Source organism: Staurois parvus, unplaced genomic scaffold (assembly GCF_062004578.1).
Source record: "Staurois parvus isolate SC_StPar_1 unplaced genomic scaffold, SC_StPar_1.0 ptg000394l, whole genome shotgun sequence".
In the NCBI taxonomy this organism is placed as follows: domain Eukaryota; kingdom Metazoa; phylum Chordata; class Amphibia; order Anura; family Ranidae; genus Staurois; species Staurois parvus.
In genome coordinates, this window is record NW_028318190.1 from 4056121 (window position 1) to 4081067 (window position 24947).

Genomic DNA, 24947 nt, shown 5'->3' on the forward strand with positions numbered 1-24947 from the left:
TGGTTTTTAAAGGACACGGAACTTAAAAACTGCACCATAAACACTTCTCAGAGGCGGTTTTAATTGAGTTCAATAAGAAGAGGCGTTTTTGGGAACACATGCTCCAAAGATGCTGCAAATAGGAGTTTTTACACTGCTAGGGAAGTGCAACACCCAGGGGCGAATTGACCATTTGGAAACTCGGGCACTGCCTGAGGGCCTGGAGTCAGTAGGGGGACCCATGAGATGCCCCTGGTACCTTTTTCATAGGCTTTTTGAGTTTGGGCAAGGACACAGGGGCCCCATGATCCCCAATTGCCTGGGGGCCCCATGAGTTGTCAGTCCGCCCCTGGCAACACCCCAGTGTGACAACATACCTAAACATATGTAGGAAAGCACTTTTCTTGAGCTTTTCAGATGCTATTTTTTTCACGCAAAAGGGTTTCAAAAACTCAGTGTAAACGTAGCCTTGGGGACTGGTGTGAACGTACAATATATATGTAAAGCTCTGTGTACACTGATGACACGATATAAGTACCTGTAATAAAAGAATGAGATTTATAATTATTTAAATATATCTCTGCAACTGGAAACAAAAAACCAAAATTGTTAGTGCAACAGGGATAGGCTACGTGGACCCCATTATAGAGAAAGCAGCCTAAAATGTAAATGTAGGAAACAATGCAGAGGGCTGGATGTCGCCTACTAAACTTGTTTACCACCTATACTGCAACATTGCAACAGCAGCCTAAGCGACTACACTTCCCGAGAGCCTTTGCGAAAGCGCTTGACTTGTGATTGGTGGAGACAAGGGTAGGCCAGGCCCAGCTGGCGAGGCCATAAATAAGGTAGCAGAGAGGGGGGGCCTCCACACAAGGGCAGAGTTCCAAGTTGGAAGAGAGGAGAAGAGATGAGCGAACACTTGTAACAGAGACCACCGGTTTTACCTGGCCGTCCTAGGCGCCTTCTCCACGGCTCCGGCACCTCGTTCACCAGCAGCCCTGGAGGCCATTTGTCCCGTTGCTCCCATTATGGTGGGAGGCAATCACTGTACCTGCCCGAGGGTCCGAGAAGACTGCTACCCTGGGTGCCAGTCTTGCTGCGCCCGCAGAATTATGAAGGTAAACGGCTGAGTGGGGGGGTTACAAAGTCTGTTAAGTGTGGTAACCAGAAACAACCAATCGGAAACTGTCTTTCTGATGGCAGTGTAGTGCTCTGTGAGCTGATTGGTTGGTTGTGGTGTACTTTACTGTATAGGATGAGTGTCCTGAGTCCAGCTTGTCAGTGTTTGTGTGTGCTCTAACTACTTCATAGGGGAAATCTGTTCCTGAGCACGTACTCAGTGTGTAATCTGAGAAGACTGCACTCCTGTCCTCTGATCCAGACCTGGGAACATCCCATCCCTATGGCTCCGTTCACATCTGAGCGCAGCGTTTTGTTTTGTTTTTACGCATTGGCAAACGTTTGTGCATGATTTGTTCAGACGTTTTCTGGCTTTTTGAGTTCTGCCGTTTTTCTATTCACCAATAGAGAAACATTTCATCTGTGACATCAGTTGCTAATACCAGAAAAACATGCTTGGTCACATGACAAAATGTGCAAAAGCGCATAAAAAACGTGTGACTTTCATGTTTCCATTCATTCCACGGGAATGAAAACGCATCAATCTGCCTGAATGGGGTTCCAAAACATTTGAGCTTTGGGCGTTCTATATCAGGTGACTTGGAGTGGAGATGTGAACGCTCTCCATAGAGTAATATATTTTTTTTTTCTTCCTGAGCTTTTTTTGGAGCTCCAGGTATGAATGGGGCCTCAGGGCTCACTCATTGCTGCCTCACTTTCCTTGCCCTAGTGAAAGTGAGGCAGGACCTCGATTAGGCTGCATTCACACTTGAGCTTTTTGTAGGTTGAAGTTCAAAAAAAGCCCAGACTTACAAAATCAATTGTTCTCTGTGGTGCCTGTTCTCTGTGGTGCCTGTTCTCGTGATCAGGTGTGAGCAGGCACCATAGAGAACAATTTCTTTTTAAATTTGAGCATTTTTGGAGTTTGCGCTCAGGTGTGATTGCGGCCCAAGGACTCACTCACTCATTGCTGCCTCACTTTCCTTACCCTACCCACAGGACCTCTATTAGGCTGCATTCACACTTGAGCGTTTGAGCTTTTTTTTTGACGCTTCAAGCTACAAAACGCTCAAGTGTGAATGCAGCCTAATAATTTATTTATTTCAGGTACTTATATAGTGCTGTCAATTTACGCAGCGCTTTACATATATATTGTACATTCACATCAGTCCCTAACCCTCAAGGGGTGTACAATCTAAGGTCCCTAACTCCCATTCATACATACATATTGGGGCCAATTTAGACAGGATCCAATTCACCTACCAGCATGTCTTTGGAGTGTCGGAGGAAACCCACGCAGGCACAAGGAGAACATGCAACTCCAGGCAGGTGGTGCTGTGGTTGGGATTCGTACCAACGACTCTAGTACTGCCAGGCGGAAGTGCTAACCATTTAGCCACTGTGCTGCCCCGATAGAGTAGGGTAAGGAAAGTGAGGCAGCAATGAGTGAGTCCTCGGGCCGCAATCACACCTGAGTGCAAGCTCCAAAAACACACAAATTTAAAAAGCAATTCTCTATGGTGCTTGTTCGCGCGATCAGGTGTGAACAGGCACCATAGAGAACAATTTTTTTGTGTGTGAGCATTTTTGGAGCTTCAAGCTACAAAACACTCAAGAATGCAGCCTAATGGTGGCCACGCACGCCTCCATAAATGATCAGTCTCTGATAGGAATAATCGATCTATAGTCTGCAACCCATTTAAAAGCCACACACAAGCGCATTCTGATTGATAATATACAATTTTAAGTTACGTTTTGACCACCTGCCTGTTTTCACCAAATGTTGATTAAAATCTGACCATATTCACAAACAAAAGTATGTCCGTGCTGCTGATCAATGCAAAACCATTGATCATGTTCTACCCTGACCGATCAACCCGTTTTTTGATTGAATGCAATTGATTGGCAAGGCCGTTGTGGTTATTGGTTTGTTTGCAGAGTTGATTGTTTGGATTGACTCGCACATCAATCAGGTCATAAAATCGAAATGTGTATGGCCACTGTAATGCAGGCTTTGCTGGTCTTTTTAACATTTGCCTGCTCTGTGTTCATGTAACTCTGCTGCAATGTTACATCAGCAGGACCTTTTTTGGTGCATAGATTAGAGAACAGAACAAGTCCTGGGGTTGTCTTTACTGCCTAGCAACCCCTTCTTGGCTCACTGTTGTGATCACTTGCTGTTATTTAGGTGATTTTCACTGGTGATGCTGTTGAGATGGAACTTGGAATATTTAAGCTGCTTTCACACTGATCTGTTTTTCTTCCACTTTTTTTGCTTTCAAAAAAGGAAGAAAAACATGTGACCATTTGTTCCTATGAAACGCTGACACTGATCTGTTGGTCTGCTTGCTGCATTTTTGTTGCAGTTAAAGGCCAAAAACCCACCTCCACATTGAAATCAATTGAAAACATGGCAAAAATACATCAAAAACACACCTGCAGTTTGAGTCACATGTCCTTAAAAAAAAATGCACCACAAACGTGGTAAAAACATGTACAGTTTTGCCGCAGATCTCTGTGAAAGTAGCCTTAGATGGCTTAGAAGATGAACAGAATGCAACTGTTTACGTGCAGCAAAAGTGTAAGTAAAGCCAATCAATAAAGATCCATGCACACTGGGCCTAAAGTGATTCTAAAGCCTTTAGGTTCACACCTATGCATTTTGCAGAAATGCACAGCAGTCAATTTAACATAATTTCCTATGGGACAGGTTCAGATCTCCGCGTTTTCACCTGGTACGTTTTTTGGAAAGGGTCAGTGACTTTTTTTAAAAGCAAAACGTTGTATTTTTGATTCTATAGACTTCAATGAAGATGCTGTAGAAAATCATGTGCATTTTTGATGCATTTTGCATTTTAACCTCCTTGGCGGTATGATTCTTTCCGATTTTTTTGTGCTGAAAGCGGTACCATTTTTTGCATGGAAATATGTAGTTTTTTATTGTAGGCTGTAATTTTTAGGAATAACTCACTGAAATCTGTATGAACAAGAGTCTAGTAAACATTCCGGATTTGATAAAATTTGAAACATGAAATCATAAATTATAATTTAATAAATCATAAAAAATATTATAATAAATTTAATTCAATATAATCAAACCAAAAACACTGAAATTTGAAATACAGAGGCAAATTCACACATCGCTGAGCAAAGTCGCAAAATCGTTTTCCGTGTCTGATGACGAATTTCCCCACGAATCATTACTCAATTCTGCAAGTGGTTCTGATTTACTATCGCTGCTCTAAAACCGCTTTTGACGTAAAGGGACGCTTTTTGGACGCCATGGACTTGTCTCAGTTTCCAGGCAGAAAGAACATTCAAAATGCAGGCAGGGCACAGGACAAAGCAGTAGGGACAAAATATATGTGAAATGCATTGAAACAGCAATGACAGCAAAAATGACATTTTAAAAAAAAATTCAAATTTCCCGCCGGTTCCGGCGCTCGTACGTCCCGACGTCACAGAGACCGGAACACAGAAGCCGGATGCCGGCATCGGCCGGAGGAGATGGCCGGGGACGCTGCAGGGGACACATCGCGGGAGCGAAGGACAAGGTAAGCTCTGCAGGGACCCCCAGAGCAGCGCCACATGGTAAGCCCGAGTGTAGCTCGGGGTTACCGCTTTTGGTATAGAAATTTTACCCCGAGCTACACTCGGGATTACCGCTAAGGAGGTTAATCTGCCCAGCAACAAGATGGGGGGGAGACACGATGTCAAAAACGCATGTGCAAAACTGCACTGCAGAAATGGATCAAACACAAACTGCATAGGTGTGAACCTAGCCTTAAGGGTTTTCATCTTCATGCATTCTATGCATTAAGGTGAAAAACTTGTGCTGCAGGCTACCCCCCCCCCCCCCCCTCATAGTTGCCTGAGCCCAATCCGATCCAGTGATGTGCACAAGAGCAGCAGCTCTCGCCACCGTCTCCCTGCTCCCTAGGCAAACTGCGGGAAGCATTGGCTCCTGCTGCTGTCAATCAAATGCTGAGGCAGTGGGGGGCTGAGCTGCCCGCTCTGTCAATAGACAGACAGGATGCTCTAAAGCAAGCCCGCACAGGTGCTGACTTATTGGGTCCATACACTATGCAACTGAAAACATGTCGGAACTTCTGGCAGGAAAAGGTGACCTAAAAAACTCAAAATGGCTCATATTGCATTACATTTTTTCTAATGTGTTTATAAACTACTTTTCCAAAACTTTCCCCTCTGCTCATTTTTCACTATAATCCATTTATGCTTGGAGCTGTTGCACGCTGCGTTTGCCAGTCGAGCGCTCTCTGCCCAAAAGCTCCTATCAAAAGCGCGCTTGTTACTTTTTTTCGGGTGATAACTGCTCCTCTTCAAATACACCTGTAAATGCCCCAGTGTGCATGGACAAATAGGCTAACATAGAGCTGCTTCTACAGGCTGAAAGGAAAAAAAGGCAAACACCTGTAAAAGCAGCATTTTTTTGTATGCCTGGTGTGTGACCTTGAAGTATGTGTGAACCCTCACCTTGTAAAAGTGATTATTCCTTCTGTTCCCTGCTGCATAAGGATCTTAGAGAGGGAAGGAGAAGCAGCAATTCACTAGCCGTGTGCATGAGAGGGCATTTCAGGACAAGTCTGATCAATTGAGGAGAGCACACGGAGTTCTCCGAACAGCAAGAGAACTGTGCTAACCTGCCTAGTGTGGTCAGTTCATAATAGGAAAGCGGAGGGACTGGTAGGAACACAAGGGATTTCTTACAAAGAAAGCAATACAAATAAACCCAGATAAATTTTCATACAAGTACATGGTACAGCAGGGACATATCAGTAGAACTAAAAGAAACTCTTTCATTCTGGATAGAGTAGGGGTAGGGTTATAACCCCTGTCAGTTTATTTTGGCTATTGTATGATTTATATAGCGCCAACAGCTTGCTCAGCACTTTACAATATAAACTATCTGTGTCCCATTGGAAAGATTCACCTTCACTTCCTCTTCATAAACAAAACAGAAAATGAGTCTCTTCCTATTAAGGGAATCTCCCAGGTCACCAGAACTGGAAAAATTCCCCTCTATTACTTCTGGGAACAACCCAAAGCTTGGGATTTTCTTTTACTTTCAGTGAAAATGGTAAACAGGTCTGATAGAGGTTGAATCTTTCTAATGGGCGCTCAGACAAATAAAAACTGATGGGTTCCACTCCAACTCCACTCTATCCAAAATTTGAAAAAAGCTTTAAAGGATAAGCTCACATTTTGAGAAAAATGTTTACTTTTTTTTTCTAATCAGGCTGCAGAGCATTACAATGTTGGGCTCCTGCAGACTCTCAGCAAAGCTTGTCTGCCTGTACCTCGTATGGACAGGCAGTTAACCTGAGAGCAGGACGAATCCATTAATACCAGAGCATTCTCAAGCATCCTCATAGTTCAATGAGAACTACCAGCTGTCTGCTGCAATGGCTGACAGTACTTGTGTGCTATGTATTCACAGAAAACTGAATAAAGGATGTGACTGTGTACAGAGCCCTGCACAGCCATGCTTGTTTTCAAATTGTGACAGCAGCTGCTGGGAGAGGGGGGGGGGGTAGTGGGGTTAGGGGAGAAGGTGCAGATTCTGGGACATGTAACTTGTTCCAAAGTTGAACTTATCCTTTAAAAATCAGAAGCTTACGAGTTCCGGGCGTTAAGTGCTATCCTCCCACTGCTGGATCTTTTTTTTTTTTTTCTTGGATAGATTTATTAAAGTTTTTCAATTCTCCATACAATACAAAAAACAGTACAACAAGACTCACAAGGTCCCAAAAAAGCCACCACGCAGGGTCTCACAGGTCATCTGAAAACCACTGCTGGATCTTACATTGTGCCTCCCTCGCACTGCCATCTTAAATACGAGAGTCAGCTGTGGCTTCCTGAGAAACTAGAACCGCAGCTGGCTCCTCACTGCGCATGCGTGCGATTGCATGGTGCTCTGTGAATGGTCCTGTTCTAGATGAGGGGTAGGGTGCATCATTCTCTCCCAAGCAAGGATTGTGGAACTGGGCCCGGGTAGATATAAATTGGTGCTCACTTTTAAATCCTCCTTCCCAGGGAATGCCTACTGTTCATTTTAAAAGAATGCACAATGTTCTCTGAATGGCGTTGGTGTCATGTATGATCATTTTATTATAAAATGATAAATACAATTGTAATCTATTTGCCTTACAAATCTTATCCAAGTGTTTCAGCTTCGGTCCCCAGCAGGTCCGTTTTTAGGATCTTAACATTTGGTTAATGGCTATAGCTATTCTCAGAGAGGAAAAGCGTATTCTATCAGGGGAACTTAAAGTGGAGCTAAACCCCTCTATCCTTTACAATGAAGAATGCTGCCATCTTCGTATCTGATCTGCAGTTGTCATGGTACTGCACATGATGGGTAATGACACCAGCCATTTGATGACGAGAGTTTGCTTGAGCGCTAATATAAGAACACAGGTAACTGAAATGGTTACCAATCAAGGCATGTCTTGAATGTAACTGTTTTGGGAAACCGTTAAATTGATGGGCTAAGGCTGGCCATACATGGTTCGAAATTCGACCGATTTTTCATCTGAAAATCGGACCTAAGAATAATCGGCAGATTTTCGCTCTTGGTGGGTCAGTGGCACCGGCCGATTTTCGTGGTTCCTCCCCTTTTCGTTGATTGGGCATGTTGGGAAAATTCTTGAAAAACAACTGATTTTCGACTTAATGATGGTCAAATCATACGATCATTTTTCCGAAAAGAATATGCGCATGAGCTGTGACCTGGAAGAAACAGACGTTTCACCTGTTATATGGGGTGAACTTTATGACTTGGTCGGCTGATTTTTGAAATCATTGATAACACCATCAGATTACCAAGCAAACGACGTTTTCGATTTTTGGACGAAACATTGTTCGGAATTCGAACCATGTATGGCCTGCATTAGTTCTGCTTTAAAACTGGTGTTGATGCTGTAAACCGTTTTCATTACATAGCAAGTAAATTTTGCTCCAAAACTTGAGATGCTTAAAGCTGAACTCCAGGCAGAGCAAATATAACTACTGTATATACTCTAGTATAAGCCGAGTTTTTCAGCACATTTTTTGTGCTGAAAAACGGCCCCCTCGGCTTATACTCGAGTCAACGTCTGCCCAGGGGGGCGCGAGGCTCCGTCAAGGGGGGCGCGTACAGGGGTGGGCAGAGGGCTGCTGTCTCTTACCTGGCTCCCACAATGATCCATCCAGGAAGCGCTGCTCCTTCCGTCACTCCGGCCACTCCCTCACTCCTGCCGCTCGGCTCCGCCTCCTCACGGCTGATTGGCCGCCAGAACTGTAGCTCAGGAAAGGTACACAGGCGGCCAATCACGGGCGAGGAGGCGGAGCCGAGCGGACCCGTGAAAATCGAGTGAGGGAAAAGTGTGCAGTGCAGAGGTGCTGCTGCAACCACATATGCTGGCTGCAGCAGCACCATACTGCAACAGGGGTCAGCAAGTGTCATTGGTGTCAGTGGGAGGAATAGTGCCGCATCATTGGTGTCACTGATACTAATGATGGGGCACTATTCCTCCCACTGACACCAATGATGGGGCACTATTCCTCCCACTGACACCAATGATGGGGCACTATTCCTCCCACTGACACCAATGATGGGGCACTATTCCTCCCACTGATACCAATGATGGGGCACTATTCCTCCCACTGACACCAATGATGGGGCACTATTCCTCCCACTGACACCAATGATGGGGCACTATTCCTCCCACTGACACTAATGATGGGGCATTATTCCTCCCACTGACACCAATGATGGGGCACTATTCCTCCCACTGACACCAATGATGGGGCACTATTCCTCCCACTGACACTAATGATGGGGCATTATTCCTCCCACTGACACAAACGATGGGGCACTATTCCTCCCAGTGATACCAATGATGGGGCACTATTCCTCCCACTGACACTAATGATGGGGCATTATTCCTCCCACTGACACAAACGATGGGGCACTATTCCTCCCAGTGACACCAATGATGGGGCACTATTCCCCCCAGTGACACCAATGATGGGGCACTATTCCCCCCACTGATACTAATGATGGGGCACTATTCCCCCCACTGATACTAATGATGGGGCACTATTCCCCCCACTGATACTAATGATGGGGCACTATTCCCCCCACTGATACCAATGATGGGGCACTATTCCTCCCAGTGACACCAATGATGGGGCACTATTCCCCCCAGTGACACCAATGATGGGGCACTATTCCCCCCACTGATACTAATGATGGGGCACTATTCCCCCCACTGATACTAATGATGGGGCACTATTCCCCCCACTGATACTAATGATGGGGCACTATTCCCCCCACTGATACCAATGATGGGGCACTATTCCCCCCACTGATACCAATGATGGGGCACTATTCCTCCCATTGACACCAATGATGGGGCACTATTCCTCCCACTGATACTAATGATGGGGCACTATTCCTCCCACTTTATTTTTTACATTGACTAGTAGGTGCCTCATTTCCCACCCTCGGCTTATACTCGAGTCAATAGTTTTTCCCAGTTTTTTTTTGGTAAAATTAGGTACCTCGGCTTATATTCGGGTCGGCTTATACTCGAGTATATACGGTATGCAGGGTTTCCTGTTCTTTTCTTCAGTAATGCCTCAAAACGTTCATAAAACCCTTTCCAAGGCATCTGATATACAGCAGCAGGAGGATGGTGGGTCCCCCCCCCCCACATCTAGTCACCACTGCCTGCTCCCCATGAGCAGGTGGCTGTACATGTAACAGCCCTGCTGTTACATTACATCTTTCTTGCTTATGGGGGTGGTGGGGCTGGTTTCTTCTGCTTCTGACGGCTCCTTTCCCTGCCAGTTTACTTTCCCCACCCATTGATTCCCAAGGTTTCTGGGCATGCTGTTCTAATTAGCCTGTGTACTGCACAAAGCTTTGTCAGGAGTTGTCTGGTGCCATACAGGACCCCTCCTACTGCCCCCAGCCATAGTGAGTGTTTGGACAATCCTAATTTGACAACTGTATTAAAACCACATTATGTCTAATTCGCTTTTTTAACAAAGATAAAATGGTGTAGGCTGAGTGAGGAGAGGGGGATCAAGGCGTAAGATTCCAGAGTTCAGCTATAAACATGTCACATGTAGTATCCATTAGGACTTAATAAAATCTACTCGGTGTAGATATACGGGAGTATGGTTGATTACATGTTCTACTGCATTCCATTTGATGTTTATAGCCCAGGGCAGTGTATGAACACAGAAATTAATGATGTAATGTTTGAAGTTGCCCAAAGCATGCATGCGCACGTGCAACTTTTGTCAGTCTATGATTAACAGCGCAGGCAGTTGGTGTTCTGGATTATGTTCTCAAGCAATCTTGATTTTTAACAGGATCAAGGAGAGTTGACTAGACAGAGGACGAACAGGGGACCCAGTGCTTATATTCCTGTGACACAGCTACCAGGGCCAGCTCTGGGTGACAACATTGCTGCAGTTATGAGCCTCCATCCTGAGTATCTGCGCATCTTTTGGAAGACCCAGCATCAGCTTTTGCGTATGGATGGAGCATTGTCCCTCCCAGAGAGACACTATGTTGCCATAATGGTGAGTCAGAAAAAAATGTGCTTGTTTTAAAATTGAACAGATTTATTAGTATTGAAAGAAGTTTGCTATTGCCCATAGCGGCAAGAAGCGGCTGTGAATGGCGGCATGGGTAGGGTGTGTGCCCCTACCCGGAAATGCAAAATCACTTGTATGTACATATGTGATTTTTGTGCATCCGTGCCACCCTGTAGCAGTATATCTGCTATAGGGAGGTTGGGAAGCGGTTAAATAACCTTGTTGTGTTAAATAACCTTGTGATAAAATCACTAAAATTAAATCAAAATATGCTTAGGAAAAAATACACATGAAGTTAAAATGCATATAAAAATCTGGCAGAGCTCCTTAAATATATGTGAAGCAATGTGATATCCCTAGGAACAAATAAAAAAAAATGCTCAGTGATGAGAAATAGTGAAAAAAATATAATAAATAAAACTTAAGAGCTCTCCCAAAATAATTATATTTTAGAGTTAATAAAGGTTAGATGAACACACCCAATGGATCGAGCCAATAAAATATAAAAGTGAATAAATGATGTTGAATAAACCCCTCACTAGATAAGTGCAAAGGTGTAAAGTGGAATAACATACATTGTTCCGGCCGGAACAAATATTGCTAATAATCAAAGGGAAAAATGTAGAAAATGTGAACACCAGTCCCAAAGTTGAAATTCAAATACATTGTACAGTCCTTTTGCCCCAAATCTTCAACTACAGAGAATTAATCGGTGACTTGCAAGTGTATTTAATCGCCACATGTGCTCCTCTTCCTTCTAGCATGCACGCTCACCTTAAAGGTCGACCCATATATTATACAGGACACATGCTTTGTGATCAGATCACTCCCCTCATGGATTTGGATATCCCACAGGTCTCCACAGGTTAAAGTATGGCAATCTCTTGTGATCACTTCAGTGGATATGCACTCAAAGAATTTTCTGCATTTCAAAGATCCAGTGAGATTCAGCTTGACTCTCGTTGCTGCCTCTCAAATAGGGGTGATATTTCTCAATCCCCCAAAATTTTAAGGATGAAAGATCCTTGTGTGTAGCAAAATGTTTAAAGACATGGTTTAGTATAACCCTTTTTAATATTTTGAATGTGTTCTGTCTCGGTTGTTTTTGAACTCCTCCAGGCACCTCAAACTCTGGTTATGAAAGGCTGTACTGAACTGTGTAGCTCAACAAGTAATTGTGCTTTGGTCTTGCTTAGGATTGGCCTAAACATGGCATGAATCATTCATGCTATGGCAGACTGCTATCCAATTGACTTGATTGGTAGTGCGTGTTGGAAATTTATGTATAATTGCGCACATTTCCGACCCACACCAAAATGTGCTGTTTAGCTGACATGCGTGGGTGCCATTAATTCTTAATACTCCCACATATCAGCACTTACCTGTGCGTGCTTTTGCTCATGCCAAATTGCATGAAGCTGCAGCACCATGCAGTTTGGCATTTAAAAAAAAAAAGGGGGGGGCAAGTACTGGCATTTCCTGCGGATAGGACAGTCCATTGAAATGAATATGCTGTCCTACAGAGGACGTGTGCGTAAACATGCATACATACATGTGAACCAAGCGTTAGGGGAAAAAAAGATTAGGTGTTTGGGGCTGGTTACGTGGACGCTGTCACGGCTCCCCGGGGCTCTCATCTTCACCCGGTCTTCCTTCCGGGTTTCATTGGCTGCAGCCATTTGACTGGCTGAGCAGTGATTACATCACTCCCGCACATGTACGTGGGAGCCTTGGCCATGGCACAGCTCTTTCATTGGACGGCATGCCATCCTTTGAGAGTGCAGTGTGCATGCACCAGTGACATCACCAGCACTGCTAAAGTAAATGTCTCCTAAACGATGCACGATATTTACTCTACCTACAGTTAAGCCTTATTATAGGCTTACCTGTCTATTAAAAAAACTGCCTTGACTACCACTTTAAGCACCAGCAGTAAAGTTAACCCTTTGTTTTGTAATGCATTCACAAAACACTGGTAAATTTGTTTTCCATAATTTCCTCTTAAATGATTCCGTACCACGCTAAAGCCGAAAGACTGCCACAGTGTTGTCTAGTTCTGGGAGGGCGTCCATAGACGTCCTCCCACAACACGCCCCCAGCGGCGTGCACCTGGCGTTGCCTGTGATCGCTGTTTCCTATGGACACAGCTGATCACGTGATACGGTAAACGGCCAATCACAGCGGCCTTTTACCACATGATCAGCTGTGTCCAATGACACAGCAGATCACAGGGTAAAGACAGTTGCCGGATATCGGCAGTACATTCCTCATGCTGTGACAGGCAATTGTCAGATGTGATCGGCACTGATCAGTGCCCTGATGAGCAGTGCTGCCCATCATTGCCACCTTCCAGTGCCTAGCAGTGCCACCCATATCAGTGCAGCCTCATCAATGCACATCAGTGAAGGAGAAAAATGACCTGTTTTGCAAAATTTTGTTTTTTGCTTTTTTTGTTTATAGCGCAAAAAATACAACACCCAGTGGCGATTAAATACCACCAAAAGAAAGCTCTATTTGTGTGAGAAAAAGATAAAAATTTCATATGGGTACAATGTTGCATGACCATGTTGTCATTCAAAGTGCGACAGCACTTAAAGCTGAAAATTGGCCTGGGCAGGAAGGGGGTACAAATGCCCGGTAGGCAAGTGATTAAAGTAGAACTGCAGGCAAAACTTTCATTTAGGCACAGAGGAAATTCCTGAAAATTGAAGGGATTTTCTTGGGGACCCCAGTTGGAAAATTTCCCCTCTTACTTTTCTGGGACAACCTAAAATTTGGATTTTCTTACTCACTTTCGATGACAATGTTAAACGGGACAAACCGAGAGGGTGAATCTCCCTAGCGGGGACACAGCAGTAAAGCCTGACAGGGGTTCTAATACTTCTCCGCTCTATAGTTATACTTTCACGCTTTTCTATTTAACAGTTTCATATCTTTAATTTTAGGCAGCTGCTCGCCATCATTGTGTCTACTTGGTCTCACTTCATTCAACCCATTTCCTTCAAGTTGGTGGGGACCCTTGTTGGTTGGAAGGCCTTAATTCTGCACCTCTCAAACTGCGCAGACTTAATGATTTGAACAAGATCCTTGCTCATAGGCCCTGGCTTATAACCAAAGAACACATTGTGGTGAGTCCATAGAATGAGATTTATGTAGAAAGGCTCTTCAAAAGTCTATATAAGTAGACCGTTACATAAACGTTTTTAAGTGAATAGCAAACCTAGCTTGGTAAAGGCTGCTTCTTTAACACTGTAGAAGGCTTATAATGCATATAAACCATGATCAGTTTTTACTGGCACAAGTGTCCACAGGTGCTGCTTGCATCCTTGTGCAGGCAGTCCCATAGCTGTCAATTAGAAACACAGCCGCTGCTCCCACAGTGACATCCGTGCACCTGCCTGGATGTCAACGTGAACCTGACTGGGAACAGCGGCTGTGTCTGTGCAGCTGCTGCTTCCCAATTGACAGCTATGGGACTGCTGGCATGGTGATGCACGCAACACCTGTGCGTCCCCGTGCTGGTAAACATGGCCCTGCTTGGGGTATGGATGAAATCTGTATTTGAGGTCTTACTGTAAACTTTGGCATTCCAAACTGTTATGAAGAATTGCCTTGGCAGAGATTACTTTCAGTGTAAATTGCATGTCAAAGCAGCTGGTAGATTCATGATCTAAGCAGTATGGAAAGGTTTTGCCTATTCCACCTTCCCAGCTGCTGGTTAGGGAGGGTGCCCATTACTAGCATAATGTGAGATAGGAGGGTGTAGGGGACAGGCTTCACTAGAAGGAAAAGTTGGTAAATCCTGTTACCTGTATCTTAAGCTGCATATTTTTTTTTGCTTAAATTAACTCTTCATGCATTCATTTATCATATGCTTTGTGTGTGTGTTGCATAAATTTGTGACCGTAAGGTTAACCTAGCTGTGCCGTAGTCTGTATGTCCTGAAAACCTCAAAATACAGTGCACTGTGCATGCTATCAATTAACATTCCCACTGGAATTTCAGGCCCTTTTCGTTTGGCTCCCCGTGCGGCCATTTTATGGCTCGTGCATAGAATCCAGGTAGGGGTGCAGGAAACAAGTTTTCTTGCCTGGGCGAGAATTTCAGAAGTAGTTTTTAAAAAAAAAAAAAAAAAAAAAAAAATTATATCCAGATGTTGAGGGAGGGGAGGCAGAGCAAAATTTGGTATTTTAGGGTAAAGGTCCGCTTTAACGTCTGTATCTACAGCACCTAGTTTCATATTGGCCATCTTTCCTGTGGATAAACACACAATTACCATATTTGCCATTTGCTGCTTTTTACTTAGTTTGGGTGGGGGTCTCCAATAACCAGTTACATTGCTAATCTCTTATGTCAGTACATTGTAGATCTGAAGGTTGCTAGAGTTGGTGTAAATGTATTCTGTTTCTGCTCTTCCCTGCAGTCTCTTGTGAGCTCCCAAGGGGGAAACTTTTGGTCTCTTGCTGAGCTGATTCAAGCTCTTGTCCTGCTTACACACTTCCATGCACTTTCCTCTTTTATTCTGGGATGTGGAATTTATCCTCCAGAGGGACTAAATATCGAGCGCCCTCCTTCTCCTGATGTGTCCTTGAATCAGGTATGTGCTTTGTTACAGGACCCTAGTTTTGTTTTTAATTATGCTATGCTTTATTTTATGGATTAACTATTACTGTGAAATTCATTAGAAAAAATTCCAAAAATGTATTAGCATGCTTGTCCAGTGTTTGAGGCATGATAATTGGTGGGGTTGAACATCAACTTTTTTGGTTGAAATTTTTACTAACTTATTGATTCTAAGGTTTTTTTTTTTCCCAGATAACCTGTTATACTTGTTATGTGCAGTGGTTTTCCACAGAGCAACCTCAATCCTCATAGGTTCCCTGACAGTGTTCCTTTCTCATTCCACTTGACTAGTGTCTCCAGTAGCAAGCCACATGCTGTGTGCTTGCTCCCAAGCCCCTCTCTGCTTCCAGAAGACATAGAGCTGCAGCTTGGCCTTGCACCCCTCTGCTCTCTCCTCATTGGCTTACTGGCTGTGATTGACAGCCGTAGGAGCCAATGGCTCCTGCTTTGTCTCAGTCAATGAGAGAGCACCAAGGCTTATGCACACATTGCTGGATCCAGAAGGGGCTCAACTGAGTATAAGAAGGGTTGCCAGGGGAGCTGAACACAGAATGTATGAAGGTAAAAATCCTTGAGCCACTTCAAGAGCATCCCAGTTTCAGGTCACTGAAAAACAAATTGTGGATGTGTTGTCACCTTGCAGTGCCTCCCATACCAGGCTGTTTACTTTCTTAGTAGTTAAGGTACAATTTAAAGATAACCAATAAAATGTTCAATTGACTTGATCCATTAAGGAGCATGTTGGCATTAAAGAAAAACTTAAGAGTATTTTTTTTTTTTTTTCCCTTGGCATAGATAACACTAATTCCTGGCCTTGGTAGTCTTGGTCATGTAGCTAAAGCTGGCAACAGGCTGAACAAGATTCCTCCAACCATGTCATACAGTACAGATGGATGGATCGCGCGCTGTACTTTTTTTTTTTTTTTTTTTTTTTTTTTTTTTTTTTTTTTTTTACAGCCTGCCATGCTTGTTATCAAACTTGAGCTGCAGCTGCATAGTTCAGTGAAGGGTTGTCCAGCGGGAGACGGCCTACAGGGCCACCCACTGAGCACATTCTAGCAGTCTCCTCAGGAAACGGCAAAAATTTGTACAGTGTATAGCTAGTGTAAGAATTACTGCACAATCCATTTCTTTTGTAATGACATAAGGGGATCAAATAGGCTACCCTCTGTGCAAAGATGTGTAGAAACAAGGCTTTAAATATAGTAACACACCAAGAATAATTGGATCTTTTCAATGTAGTTCTAACACATTCACCTTTATGAAGGCAGGTCACAAAACTGCGTTTTTGATGGACAGTTCCTCAGGAAGACAGCGCAGTTCCTGTTGGTGCATAGTTTTTCGTAGGATGAACTGAACAAATTTCAGTATAGACAGAACAGCACAGCAATGTAAAGTGAATGATATAACCTTAAAATAAAAAGCTGTATTACCAAGCTATTCATAAATATGTTTCTGGTAAATGTACAGAAGCTATATCACACTAAAGTGTGCATAAAGAGCATTCATATTGAACCCTCATTTCAGTTGGAATTATTGTATTGGAGTATTTGTCTGGTCATAGTAATGTGTATGCCTACCTGCAGGGGTCAAGCACTCCACAAGAAGCAGAGCGTGTACTGGCTGAAATGAAGAAGCTGGATGAGGAAGAACAAGAACCCAGTCAGGAGGAAATGGAGACTAGGTTTGAGAGGGAGAAGAGAGCATGCGTTATGGTGACATCCGATGGTAATTGAAGTCTTGTGGTATAATTTGATATGCTTACCCAACATATGTATAAAGTGCTTCTCCATTGTGTATGGTGCATCAAATATTACATTTAACAGTAATGTCATAGCTGGTGGGATAACCACCTAGAAATATGATTTAATCCTATTTCTTGTACTTTGCAGATGATATAGCGCAGTCTAAGTTCTCTCCTGGCATTTTCTGTTTCCTGGATGATCCAGATTTTGGCTACATTGATTTCAGCAAGAGAGGTGAACAAGGGCCTCCCACATTTCGTGCTCATGTAAGTATCTAAGTAAATTAAAGCTGATCTCTAGCTAAACAAGCTATTCCCTGCCCTAAAATATGCAGCAGCTGGGAGCACTGTATAATTTGTATGTAGCTTCAGCTGTGCTAAGGCTTTCTCGGGGCGCTTTTCATTCTACAAATGAATACAAAGCTTCCTCTGGCTCAGATTGTGATATCATCCACCCACCTCTCCACCTCAACCAATAAGTAAGCTTTTGTTCTGTGTGGGGTGGGAAGTTGCCATCCTGCTGCTGAAACACAGCCGAGGCGATGTACAGTTTATACAGGGCATGTTAGTGAAGGTAAGTATTAGATCAGCTTGGCCCAAACAAACTAAACTTCTCTAGAAACTGGAGGTCAACTTTAAGTGAAAGAATGTTGAAAGACGTGGAAAGTATGCTTTAAGGGCTAGTTCACACTAGATGCAGTTCAGTGTGCATTATTCTGCATCAAAAATGCATGCATAGGGTTTTCCATGTATTCAATGGCCCTGGTTCACACCAGTACAGTCAGTTCCAGTAAGTTTTCGGTGCAGAAAAAAGTAGAACATGCCGGATTTTTTCTGCACAGAACCATACTGGAACATGGCAAACTGCACCGGAACTTCCTGTGGTGTGAACTGTGAGCAAAAATGTATCGAGTGCGTTTTTGTAGTGTGAACTGGCCCTTAATGTCAGGATTCTGAAAGTTTCTCCTTGGTTTAAATTGCTCTGGTTTGTGACAGACTTGTCTTGAAGTGTGGTTACACTTCGCAGTCAGGTTTCAGCAAATCCAACTGTTGTGTTCCCATTCACAACATACCTTAAGAAAAAAAAAATCATCATACAAAACAGAACACAGGAATTGATTTACAGACCATGGGATATGACAACACTGGCACAAACGTTGCTGGGTCCGTCCCATGTCTTCATATCCTTTGAACAGACTGCAAGCTGCTCTGAACAATTGGGAATGGAAAGTGGAGGGACAAAGTGGGGACACTTTCTCTCTAAAAGAATGCAAAATCCAACGCTCTATCTTTACACTTTTAAAAAGTTGTTCAAATTTAGTTTACAACTGAGAGCTGCCAGCATAATCTAGATTGAGATTATTATGGTAAACATTAACTCAGTCCCCTCAACATTGGAGCAGGGAAAAGCTTCATTTTCGGAGATTTTTATTGCACTTATGTTTGCACTCCTTTGACTCTGAATCAGTTAACAGCAGGCTAAAGCCCGCTGTTGGCCTCTCCAGCATTTGGAAGGATTCCTGACCATATTGTCAGGATCCACCTAGCTGCCTGATTGACAGCTGGCTCCGGCTCTCAGCATGCGGCTTTGAGCTGAAGTAATCTGTTCCATCCCCAATCTAATGAGAACTGAGCGTTCAGCAGTCATGTAAACACTCCATTCTCAGACTTGGAGCCAAAGTGGGATTGCTGCAGTGTTGGACTGATGGTGCAGCATTGAAGAGTATGAATGAATGTTTTATTTTGCTAAGTCCTTCTCCTTTTAAGTTATGCTATGTGAATGGGTACATGTAACTGATATTAAACGTTGTTACAATTTGTCTGCATGATGCAAATACACTTTAAAAAGGCAATTCCTTTTTTCCATAACTGCAAGTAATGCTTTTTATTGGGAAATATTTACAGTCTGTATGAAGCGTTGATGCCCTCACATGCTTCCACATCCTAAATTCTAAAGAACAAGTAATTTCCGAATTATTGAAAATCCCTACTGTAGCCCCCAAAACTAGCCTTAGCTGATGTTACTTCTCCCCACCACACTGGTGCATATTTACCTCTTTGGGTTGCCTACACATGAAAACATCCCATATTTAAAAATGTGACATTACTTGTGCAGGGACATTAGTGGGCAGCCTGGCACTAGAATTTTACCAGCCAGAATCTTCACAATGCTGACTGTCCCTGCCATTGGTGGAGCTTAGCTTCAGCTTAGGCTCATTTAGTGGGTTTAGATAATTAATGAACTTTTCGAGCACCCCTGGAACACTTATTACCAGCTAGGGATTTTGTTTGAAAACAGAGGGCCTTGGTAGGTCGGATAAATTTTACTTGCCAGTCATCTTACCAGGTTAATTTAAAGCCTCATTTGTATATGTTTGAGCATGGGAGGTTGATCCCCAGTATTGCTGTCTGACTTGTCTTGCATCCACTTTTGCAGGACTACACATGGAATACACATGGATATTCACTGCTACATAGATTGTACCCAGAGGTGGGACAACTTCTGGATGACAAGTTTCAAGTAGCTTACAACTTAACATATCACACAATTGCCTCGCATCAGGGAGTGGATACATTCAAACTGCGTAGAGCTATATGGAACTATATTCAGTGCGTTTATGGAATCAGGTAAGGACTGCAAAAGAATATGGTTGCAAACTGTTTAGGTTATTATGGCTCTCCATATTTCCTTTGACACTTACAATTTGTTTTCTTCTGCTTCTGGTAGATATGATGACTATGATTACGGCGAGGTGAATCAGCTGCTAGAGAGAAGCCTTAAATTGTATATGAAGACTGTGACATGTCACCCAGAAAGAGTAAACCGGCAATTATATAATGACTTTTGGCGGGAGTTCAAGCACTCAGAGAAGGTATATTAAAACAGGAAAAAATTTGGTTTTGGTACTATTTTCCTGGGGAAAACAAACTGGGTCTTGTGCACATGAGCATTAAAAAGCTACTCTATGCTTTCAAATGGCTTAGTAAATGCCAGGGATAAATTGAGTCTGTTTGATCCTCAATTTTCTCAAATACCTGACCCATGCATTGGTTTAATGTTTGTTTTGTACCATCTCAAAGCTGTTCGTATATTGATGAGCGTTGCATTTTTGTGTTTACATTTCTAAAGAAAAATTTAACTTGTACCTGCATTTTTTTCCACACTCAATGCACTCAATTAAAAAAATTAAAACTAAAAGCCCAAATATTTGATTTTAAAACTGTGCCATGATTTTCAGTTGCCCAATTGAAAATGTGCAAGCAGATGTATAGAGAACCACAATTGGAAGTGTAATGGTTCTAGCATGTGCTGATACACTCCTAAAGGGCAAGTAATTACTAATTATTAAAAACCCCTTCCATAGCTCCAAAACTAGCCCTTGGCATGTAGTATGTTTTACAGCTGATTGATTCATATTGTACAGAAGGCTCTGATATTGTGCACTAGGATACTAAAAGCTGCGTTTGCAACTGAATTGTGCATTAAACTTGCTTGTCTGTCTTTTAGGTGCATTTGGACTTGCTACTGTTGGAAGCCAGACTACAAGCTGCACTGCTGTATGGTCTCAGAGCGATCACCCGCTACATGACGTGAGTCGGTGAAAGAATGGGCTGCGCCACAAAGGACTGACTGCCCCGTCATTGCTGCATTATTCATGCATATTTGCACACTTTGAAAATATAAGGGTGTACTCGTACCCTATGTTGCAGGCACTGATCACCTTATAGTATAAACACTGCTAGTCCATAAGGTACTAAGCACCTTCACACTTCTTGGATATATTTTCTCATTTCTGCAGCTGTAGTTATCTTTGTTTACACTCACTGTGCAGTTGTCTTTTCAGTAAGTATTTTAAAATGACAACACATTAACTCATTGCTTTTGCTTGTAATATGAACCACCTTCTGGTAGACCCTCAACTTGTTCCTAAAATAAGCTATCATTGTTAAGTTGCTGATGCAGTAGCTTTAACACTTTAATGACCAGGAACAATTGTGCAGGTTAGGTGTTCAGATCTCACTTGCTTCATACATGTCATTTGAGAACTCCAGGAATGGTAAAATGTTGAGCTAGCTTAGATCTAGTGAATGATCCTAATGCCATCTCCATGTTGGCTGATGGACAATCTTTAACCTCTTGCACTAGCTGAACACAAATAAGCGGCCTCCTGGCATCTGGGCCTAGACACCGAGCGGCTGCACATTTGCCTTCTATTAAAAAAAAAAAAATGTGCTGAGAGCGCATGCCCTGCGCGCTCCCAGTACACACATTCAGTACTCATGGAAAAGTCCCGATCTCCTCTTGTGATTGGGACCATTCCCGATCATGTGACTGCCGTGTCAGTGAATCACGGTGGTTACATGACCCTAAAACCTCGCCCGCCTCCCGGCTTCTGGAACCCTTAAAGGGCCAGGAGGCACCGGAGCCAAGGGATTAATGTAGTGTTGTAGCCCATGATACACAGGAAATTGTGTCCTTTTCAGCTGTGTGCTCCTGCGACGTCCTCTGTGCACTAGTGTTGCTTGCTCTGCCACTCAGGAGAAGCCTTGTGCATGTTTTTTTTTTCTCTCCAACAAATACAAGGCTTCTTCGGCCTGAGGTAGAGATTGTGGCATCCAGTTGTCTCTGCATTGGCCAATTAGGGGGGAAGTTTTGTATTCACTGAAAAAACAGGAGTAACAGAAGTGATCCTCTATATTTAGTGCACAGAGGGAAGTCACAGGAACACCAGCTGAAAGGATGCCCCTTCCTGTGTAGCATAGGCTACAATACCAAATTGAGGATTGACCCCCCAGCCACATGGAGCAGGCATTAGGATAATTTGATCCAAGCTCACAAAAGTAGATGTAGATTGTACTAACATTCCTGGAAAACTTTAACACAAAGTATTGAAGTTGTATATAGCCAGGCGGCTATCGTTTCAGGGGATTTTAGCCTACAACCTTTCAGAGCACTGGCTTTAAAAGCAGGTTTGGTAGAGCTTGGCTGTGAAAGAGTTGATGGTTGAATAGAACTGCCTTTTTTTTTTTTTTTTTTTTTTTTTTTGCTTTTTGTTTTTTCATGCGTCTGAAATTCAGCAGTCATTGCACAGGTACTCCAGTACACTGAAGGAAAACTTGCATTCCTTAGGGAGCATATTTTTTTCTAGACCTGAAACTTTGATGTTTGTTTACAACACTAATGAATTAAAGGCCATGTGGCCTTTGTGATTGCAGTAAATATTTGCACATTCTTAAAGGTGTGCATGCAATTTTTTTTTTCTCTAGTAAAGCGGTTTACCATTTCTATTAGCTCAGGCTAAATGTTGAATTTGGAGACATTTTGTTAAGGCTTGCTGTTTTGCACAGATTTAGGATCAATCCCATCTGTAAAAACTATATTCTAGAGTAAGATATTAGGCCTCATTCACACGAGAATACTGTTCTGTAAACCTTTGCAGAGGGGTTGATTTACCTGAGCTGCATTCTGAGCTGTCTTCACAGATGTACACTTTGGGGATTCATGCAGTCATATGTCATTTATTTTAATAGGCTGCCTGCACATGGTTGCACTGAACACCTGTGCTGGTAAATACAGCCCCATGCACAGGTGTACAGAACAGTATCACTGTTTGAAGCTTTAGGCTGCATTGATATGGGTGTAAGCTCAAGTCCAGCGAACATCTGGCAGCTTGCAGCGCAACACTCAAGTGTCAGTTCTCTTCACTTGTATGGTAATGTGCCTATACGCATGTTATAGCAATGGTCTGCACATCTGAAAACAGAGTGCAGGCAGATGTCGCCATTCAAGGATGGTAAAATCAGGGGAGGTTTCCATTTTCCTGATCTCGAGGGTTTCCTGCTTGCCCATATGCATTTCTAAAATTTAACTCCGTTCCAAGGTGGTGACTTAAATGTGATGCATTTAAAAAATTCTACTACATTGGTGTACAATACACAAGGTTTCGTTTTGCCCCTCACCAGAAGGGGAGCATTGAAAATACCAAATTTACTCAAACTGAACACAAAGAAAGTAAAAAGCCAAGGATGTATTCTTACATTTGGGAATGAGCCACGTGTATCTTTTTCCATCAGCCCTAATGGGTACAGTATTTGAGAATTAAAAGGCTATATTACTCCTGTATTCTACCTCTCATTCAAAGGCACCTTTTCAGTACTCATAGATCTTTTTATACTGTGAATCTATCTTGGTTTTCTAGAACTGCTGATTGTATGATGTTTAAGGGTAAAAGTAGGGGTGATATGACCCTATCATTTGCTACTGTTTTGTCTGTTTTTTTAATCTTTGTAAAATCTTGTTACAGATTGATTGTGTAAATGTGTGGATTAAAGATTTTCATTATATTTTTTGTCTTGTGGTTTAATTTTTTCAGTGTATATTTAGTGCCTCATAGTATTGTCATGCAGACTTGTATAGTGCTGTCTTAAAACTGAAGATGCTTTAAAATACAGGTCTGCGGGCTCACGGAGTACAATTGTGATTTAAAGTATTAGTTTACCTTTTTAATATAAAACTTTTAAAAGTTGCACAACACCATAACACTCTTATCCTTATCAGATCTTACGATCATGCCTCTTTTCTTGTAACATTTGCAATTAAAGAAGCCTCTCAAACTGCCACTGCTTTACATGGTTCTGTCCTGTTATCTTTTAGGGCAGAGCAGCTGTTGGGGCACTTTCACACTGCTCTGGTGTCTTCCTCATGGTTTTCATGTGGGTTACCCCATGCTTCCCCATAGACTTAAATTACCGTATTTATAAGACGACTTTTTACCCCTTGAAAATCTTCTCAAAAGTCGGGGGTCGTCTTATACGCCGGTATATGGCATACTGACACTGCCATACTGACGGCGCGGTGCCGCCACCACCTGGCTCCGGTCCCACAACGATCCGGTCCAGGAAGCGTGGCTGCTCCTTCAGGTCGGCCACTGGATGTTCGCGCGGCTGCTCGGCTCCGCCTCCTCACCGGTGATTGGCCGCCAGAACTGTAGCTCAGGAAAGGCACACAGGCGGCCAATCACGGCGAGGGGGCGGAGCCGAGCGGCCCCACGAAAATCGAGTGCAGGAGCAGCAGGTAAGTGTTCAGTGTAGAGGTGTGGGGCACTATTCCACCCCCCACTGACACCAATGATGGGGCACTATTCCACCGCCCACTGACACCAATGATGGGACACCATTCCTCCCACTGACACCAATGTTGGGACACTATTCCTCCCACTGACACCAATGTTGGGGCACTATTCCTCCCACTGACACCAATGTTGGGGCGCTATTCCCCCCACTGATACCAATGATGGGGCGCTATTCCCCCCCACTGATACCAATGATGGGGCGCTATTCCCCCCCACTGATACCAATGATGGGGCACTATTCCCCCCCACTGATACCAATGATGGGGCACTATTCCCCCCACTGATACCAATGATGGGGCACTATTCCCCCCACTGATACCAATGATGGGGCACCTATTCCCCCCACTGATACCAATGATGGGGCACCTATTCTCCCCCACTGATACTAATGATGGGGCACTATTCCTGCCACTAATGCCAATGATGGGGCACTATTCCTGCCACTAATACCAATGATGGATCACTATTCCTCCCACTGACACCGATGATGGGGCACTATTCCTCCCACTGGTGTGCATTGGAAGAGGGGTAGTCTTATACGGCGAGTATAGCCCAAACACTACATTTTAGCAGGAAAAGTAGGGGGTCGTCTTATACGCCCAGTCGTCTTATACGCCGGCAAATACGGTAAGTATTTTTGGTACATTTTCTGAAAGCACGAGTCCTGCATGCTGCATCTTTGCTCTTTCAGAAAACGCCAAAAAATGACTAATAGAAGTTTATGGGAAAGCATG

At 43.4% G+C, this 24947-nt stretch overlaps 1 protein-coding gene across 1 annotated transcript; it reads left to right on the forward strand.

Moving 5' to 3' along the window:
• Positions 1-824: 824 nt before the first annotated feature.
• SESN2 (sestrin 2) lies at positions 825-23425 on the forward strand. The gene is made up of 9 exons (XM_089686254.1): positions 825-1100; positions 10486-10698; positions 13659-13841; positions 15137-15310; positions 16923-17064; positions 17229-17347; positions 19518-19708; positions 19809-19953; positions 20589-23425. Exons 1-9 carry the CDS (start codon positions 1011-1013, stop codon positions 20673-20675), a joined length of 1344 nt encoding a protein of 447 aa, XP_089542380.1. The 5' UTR covers positions 825-1010; the 3' UTR covers positions 20676-23425.
• The last annotated feature ends 1522 nt before the right edge of the window (positions 23426-24947 follow it).